This window comes from Myotis lucifugus, unplaced genomic scaffold (assembly GCF_000147115.1).
Source record: "Myotis lucifugus unplaced genomic scaffold, Myoluc2.0 scaffold_3757, whole genome shotgun sequence".
Classification (NCBI taxonomy): domain Eukaryota; kingdom Metazoa; phylum Chordata; class Mammalia; order Chiroptera; family Vespertilionidae; genus Myotis; species Myotis lucifugus.
The window spans coordinates 1-6134 of record NW_005874805.1 but is presented as its reverse complement, the minus strand read 5'-3'; the positions used below and the strand labels follow the sequence as shown (position 1 = coordinate 6134).

Here is a 6134-nt window from a genome sequence, read left to right as displayed (position 1 = left end):
CAACGACAGGAGACTGTGTGATGTTCGCACAGATCACTTTGACAAGGTACATCGAACAAGGCATGTATAAACTGAGGACAGGTATTATAGTTCCTTTCATAGGCAGCAGGTGGGAACTACTGGTGATCTGTAAATTCTTTGTTCGAGTGGGTGCTGCCGTATCCCGTGGGAGGGTGGATAGGTGGGTGGGAGCAGGTGGGGGCTGTGAGCCTGTGGGTGGGTGGGTGGGTGCAAGCGAAGACGAGGAGGTGCTCTGTAGACCATGACCCGTCTTTCTCTGTTTCTATGCAGGTGGCTATTACCATGGAAAACTAATTTTTCCCAGAGAATTTCCCTTTAAACCTCCTAGTATTTATATGATAACCCCAATGGGAGATTTAAGTGCAATACGAGGTAAGGCGCTCTGCCCCGCTCTGCCCTGCCGCTGAGGCGAGACCCCGGCCGTGGCGAGCGCTCTGTTGAGGGCCCTGTTTTGCAGGCTGTGTCTCTCCATCACGGACTTCCACCCAGACACCTGGAACCCGGCCTGGTCCGTCTCCACCATCCTGACGGGGCTGCTCAGCTTCATGGTGGAGAAGGGCCCCACCCTGGGCAGCATAGAGACCTCGGACTTCACGGTGAGGGGGGAGGGGGAGGGGGAGGGGGAAGGGGCGAGGGCCTGGTGGGGGCTCCACCCCATGTCCCTGCTCCCCAAGCACCGTGGACCCTGGGCCCTGGAGTCCCCTGTTCTCGGCCGAGCTTCCTGCAGACCCTGAGTGTGTCGCATGCAGTCACAGCGCCTACGCATCTTGTTGACTGTTTTTTTGTTTTGTTTTCTAAATATATTTTTATTGATTTCAGAGAAGGAGAGGGAGAGAGAGATAGAAACATCAGTGAGAGAGAACCATTCATTGGCTGCCTCCTGCACGCCCCCTACTGGGGATCGAGCCCGCAACTCTTGACTGGAATCAAACCCGGGACCTTCAGTCCGCAGGTTGATGCTCTATCCACTGAGCAACACCGGCCAGGGCTGTTGCCTGGTTTTTATTTCTCTCTGTCTGGATAAGCCTTCGGACTGTAAATTAGCTGACTGTGGAGAACAGCTTGTCGGGTGTGTCCAGCAACGTGAGGGCAGCAGCCCTTGACTAAAATCACCTGCTTTTGGGATGTTAGAGGATTGGAGTTAACCTTTGGGTTGACATTTCCCTTCTCTTTCTTCCTAGAAAAGACAACTGGCTGCACAGAGTTTAGTGTTTAATTTAAAAGACAAAGTCTTCTGTGAGTTGTTTCCTGAAGTTGTGGAGGTGAGCGTGGCAGTGGTTGTCAGCTTTGCTTCCCTGGGTTCGGGATTCAGTTGTTTCCAGAAAAACCGTGTGCTCCTGCACATCCCAGCTGCAGACGGGAGCACGAGGGAGCTCACAGCACTGCTTCCGGGGCAGCAGGCCTGCCCCTCAGGCGCCGGGACCGCAGGGATGGGAGGGCAGAGCTGGGGAGCGGCCAGGGGCACGGGGCCTGGGTGTGGAGCTGGCCAGCTGAGCACCAGCGTGGGATGCCGGGGTCTTGGGGCCAGGAGTGGGGAGGGCCCTGCGTGAGAGCTGGGAATGCTCCCTGGTCCTGGTGGCTGTGAGTGGAAGGCTGGGCTGCATTCGGCTCAGGCCACAGGGACCACGTCACTCGGACCCGGCTCAGTCCTGGGCCCTGAGGAGCAGGTTGGGTGATTGTCAAGTCACTGGCCCCCACGTCTGTAACGGGGTGGGCGCCAGGATTAAACCCACAGCCACCACCGTCTCGGTCTCCACGGGGTGGGCCAGGGCCCTCCTGGCCCGACAGGAGCTGGTCTGCTCAGACCCCCTTTGTCTCCTGCTTCTCTCAGGAGATTAAACAGAAGCAAAAAGCACAGGACGAGCTCAGCAGCAGACCCCAGGCGCTGCCCTTACCAGACGTGGTTCCCGACGGGGACACGCACCACGGCCAGCACGGGCTGCAGCTCCTCAACGGGCACGCGCCGGGGGCCGGGCCCCACCTCGCGGGCTTCCAGCAGGCCAACCGGCACCACGGACTCCTGGGCGGCGCCCTGGCGAACTTGTTTGTTATAGTTGGGTTTGCAGCCTTTGCCTACACGGTCAAGTATGTGCTGAGAAGCATAGCACAGGAGTGAGCTGCACGCCGGACGCAGAGGTGGTCGAGAGCGAGGGACAGCCGAGCCTGACGCTGGCTGGCTGGACGCACCATCCGCACAGGGCGGACCCGCCCGACGCCTGGGGTTAGCTTTTTAAAAACCATTAAGAGGAAAACAAAAACCAGAGTGAGGGGCTTGGACTGGAGCGTAGACACGAGTCCCGCCCACGCGCCCGGTCTCGGCTGTGGAGCTCGGGTGGCGGAGGGGCCTCCCGCTGTGGTTCTGTACCTCATCTCCTGCATTGTCCTTGGACATGTTTTAGTAAACCTGTTTTTCATTTTATAGATTTGATCACTTAAAATATAAAACTCAATGCCTACGAAGTGCTCTGCGTGCATTCTTGGTCCCTGGGCTCTGACCTGGCCAGCTGCCCAGGGACAGTCTGCGGCCCGAGCCGGCTGTGTTCCCTTAGAGGAGCCGCAGAGCCTCTCACTGTGACCACAAGGTGTCGCCTTGTACTCGAAGCGGCTGGGAACCCAGGGCAGAGCTGCCACCGTCCTGCGTCCTGCGGCCTCGGCTGCCTCCTGGCTCCTGGGCCGCCTCCCAGCTCCTGGTGCCCAGAGCCCTTGCTCTGAACTCCTGGGGTCCGGGTGGCCCAGGAGCCCCTCCCCACGCTGTGGGCTCTGCACCTGGGAGCTCCCTCACACTTGGTCCAAACCTTGGGCTGACCCAAAGCTAGGCCCCCCCCCCCCCTTCACGGCAGATCCTCCGGGGTACTGGCCCTTGCTGGAAGTCGCACGGGCACGGGCATCACGGAAGGAAGGGGCAGAGCCTGCGGGCCTTGCCTCAGTTTTGGGACTGACGGGCCTGGACCTCCTCCGTCTGCATCTGTGCTGACTGGTTCCCGGGACCCACGGGTGACACAGCCGCTCCAGAACCGCGGGGGACGTGCACTCTCACCTTTGGCTGTTCGATCCGTGTAGTTTAAATCGCCCTGTAGTCGGCCGCTGTGTGTGTAACCCACTCTTGTGAAAAGCTCTCGTTGTCTTTGTTCCTAAAGGTTTTGCTGTTTGTGTCTGTGGGGGTGGAAGTGCACCTGCTGGCCTGTGGGTGGGCTGTGGGCATGGCCCTGCGGCTGCAGCAGAGGCCATGTCCTGACAGTGGACGCTGGTGGGAAGGCCACGCTGCTGGACCCGCCCTCCATCCACAGCCGCTCGAGGGCGCGTCGGGGTCAGTGCCTGTTCCACACTCGAGATTCCTGAGGCTCACGGGCGGCGGACTGCCCAGCAGACAGCACTCCTTCCTTTCTGTGAGGCCCTCGGCCGGGTGGGTTGGCCCTGTGCCCCGGTCAGTGGTCAGTGGTGCCTCCGGCCCAGCGGTCTGACCCTCAGTGTCCGGCCCTGGGTCTGGTGTGCAGTCCCTGCTGGCGGGCAGTTGCCTGTCCTCAGACTCCTCTTTGGACCTCGTGTCCCCGCCCGTCGGCAGAGCCCAACCTCATCGCACAGCCGTCAGCTCCTCGAGGGAGCAAAGCCTGAAGAACCGAAACTGCATGGAGCTGTGAGGCGTCTTCGTGGGAAGCGAGGCCTTGGAGAAAGGTGCTTCCCGCGTCTCTCCCTGAGGCTGACTCCCCGAGGTCTCGGTCTGAGGCTGGAGTGACCCTTGCTCCCAGGGACAGGCGGACGGCCCGCTGTGGGGGCTGTGCCCGGGGCTCCTGTCCTCCCCGGGCGTCAGGGTGTCCAGGGTCTGGGCTGGGCTGGGAGCTGGGTGGGTGAGGACACCAGCAGTGGCCTGAGCGTCGCCTGGGGGTGGGGGGCAGCTGGTGGCTGTGGCAGGAAGGCCTGGCAACTCGGCAGCTCCCTCTGGCCCTTTTCCAGGTGGCGCCAGTGCTGGGGGCTGGAAGGACCCTCCGCGTGGGGGACAGGCACCCTCAATCCCCAGCTCGAGGGCCAGCGCCCCCACTGCTGAGCTGGTCTGGCCAACACCCACAGATCAGGGAGGGCTCCCTGCTCCCAGCTTGTGAAGGGCCTGGAGCCAAGAGCTGGACCCAGGGCTCCGGTGGGCGGGGCCTATTCGAGGCCCGGCCTCTTGCCCCCACCACGTGGCTCCCTGTCCAGCAGCAGAGCCGTCCGCATGGGCTGCTGGTCCAGTACAGGTTCATTGCCAGTCGTACCGCTGACACGCAGGCTCCGAAGGATCGGGCCCCCGGGATGCAGGTGCCCAGCCTCCGGGGAGGGGTCTCCTGGGCTGCCTTTCCTGACCCCGTGCTGGTGCCACCCACATTTGGGGTGCAGCTGGGCGGGGCCCCAGGGCCCTCCTCTATACCCAGGCGTCTGAGCTGGACACGAGGGAGCTGAGGCTTCAGTGGTGCGCTCGGGGGTCACAGAACCTGCGCTGCACCCGGCCGGCGCGGCTCAGTGGTTGAGTGTTGACTATGAACCAGGAGGTCACGGTTCGATTCCCGGTCAGACACTGGCCCGGGTTGTGGGCTGGATCCCCAGTGTGGGGCGTGTGATTCTCCCCCATCGTGGAGCTTATCCCCATATCCCTCTCCCTTCCCCTCTGACGTCAGTAAGAAATAGATTTTAAAAAGAAAAAGGACCCGGGTGTTGTCCAGGTGTGACCACCTCTGCCCCAGCAGGAGGGAGACGGTGCCCCTGGGCAGAGGCTTCACATCTTCCCGGCAGCTTGTCCCTGGCACGGCCCGGCCTGGCGCTGACCATGGGCCTGGCCTGGCGCTGACCATGGGCCTGGCCTGGCGCTGACCGTGGGCGTGGCCTGGGCTGACCGTGGGCGTGGCCGGGGCTAGGGTCTCTGCTGGGCTGCCTCCCTGGCTCCTGGCAGACGGCTGGAAGTTGAAGAGGGTCCGGGAGGGCCTCTGCTGTCCCCGGCCCCGTGTGCTCCACCTTCCTCAGGGCTGCACTCAGTGGCTGGGGCCAGCCGGGCTCTGACCATTGGTCTACACCACCTGATGGACGGCTGCCAGTGGGGTCCAGGCTCAGGCTTCCAGCCCCCCTGGCCGCCACTGTGCAGTGACAGCCCCAGGGAGGGCCTGTGACCCTGAACTGGCCCGGCTTCCTGTCTGCTCCTGGGGTAGTGAGGGAAGGACCCAGGCCCCCTTGTCCTCCCCGCCCCCAGGTGCTCAGGTGCAGCTGGAGGGCATCGCTCTCTCCTGGGCCGAGGGCCGTGGAGGCGATGGGCTGTTCGGGCAGGTGCTGACCACGGGGCCTGGCCGGGGTCTCCTCTCCCGCCTCCCCTGGCTCCAGGCCAAGCTGCTCCTGGGGGAGAGCAGGGTGAGGGCAGACCTTTGGGCAGAAAGGATTGGCTCTGAGCCCCAGGAAGAGGAGGGGCCACTGGTCACACCTTGAGGTCAGCCAGCCCCTCCCTGCTGGAGAAGCAGCACCCAGGGTCATAGGGTCATAGGGCATCAAGGCTGCACAAGGCCAGGGCCGGTGGGTCAGCGCCCTGCTTCCCGGGTCCTGCCTCTCCCTGGGGCACCACCTGGACCCCGCAGGGCCAGAGCACCTCGCAGAGCCTGCCTGAGGGGTGGGAGGAAGGGCCTATCGGGCTGTGAGCTGGGGCGGGGTGTCTCCACCCTCGGCTCCTCGCCCCGCCCTGAGAGGTGGCTGTGAGGGGCCAGCAGCTTAGCTCCGTGGGGGGCAGGGCGGATCCTTGTTAACGGTTCCCAGGGTGAGTCCGCCTCCTGGGAAGGGGGTGCAGGCTGTTTCCAAAGCGCGTGGGAGGGTCTGGGGAGGCGGGAGCCACCGGCGCGTGGTCAGGGGGGTGCCCGACCCGTCCACGCCCAGGGCCGGCTGGGAGCCTGCTGACGGATCACCGTGTGAGCCCTCCCCCTGGAGCCCGCGAGCTGGGGAGGAGGGAGGGTTTATTTGGCGGCGGCGCGGGCAGCGAGGGCATTGCGCGCGGGAGGGGAAGCCGCACGGGAGACCCGCGGGGACAGGAGCCGTCCGGCCGCCTCGTCCGCGCCATCTGCCTGCCCGTCCTGCCACCGCGCCCGGCACATCCGCACAGACATGTACCG

The 6134-nt window shown here is 63.8% G+C and overlaps 1 protein-coding gene across 1 annotated transcript in view; it reads left to right on the top strand.

Annotated features, from left to right (window-relative positions):
* UBE2J2 (ubiquitin conjugating enzyme E2 J2) overlaps positions 1 to 2477 on the top strand; it is a 9222-nt gene extending 6745 nt beyond the window's left edge. The window contains 5 exon segments of the mRNA XM_006108828.3: positions 292 to 360; positions 363 to 393; positions 479 to 617; positions 1203 to 1283; positions 1853 to 2477. Of these exon segments, the coding sequence (XP_006108890.1) occupies positions 292 to 360; positions 363 to 393; positions 479 to 617; positions 1203 to 1283; positions 1853 to 2137 (605 nt within the window). The 3' untranslated portion in view covers positions 2138 to 2477.
* Positions 2478 to 6134: the final 3657 nt, after the last annotated feature.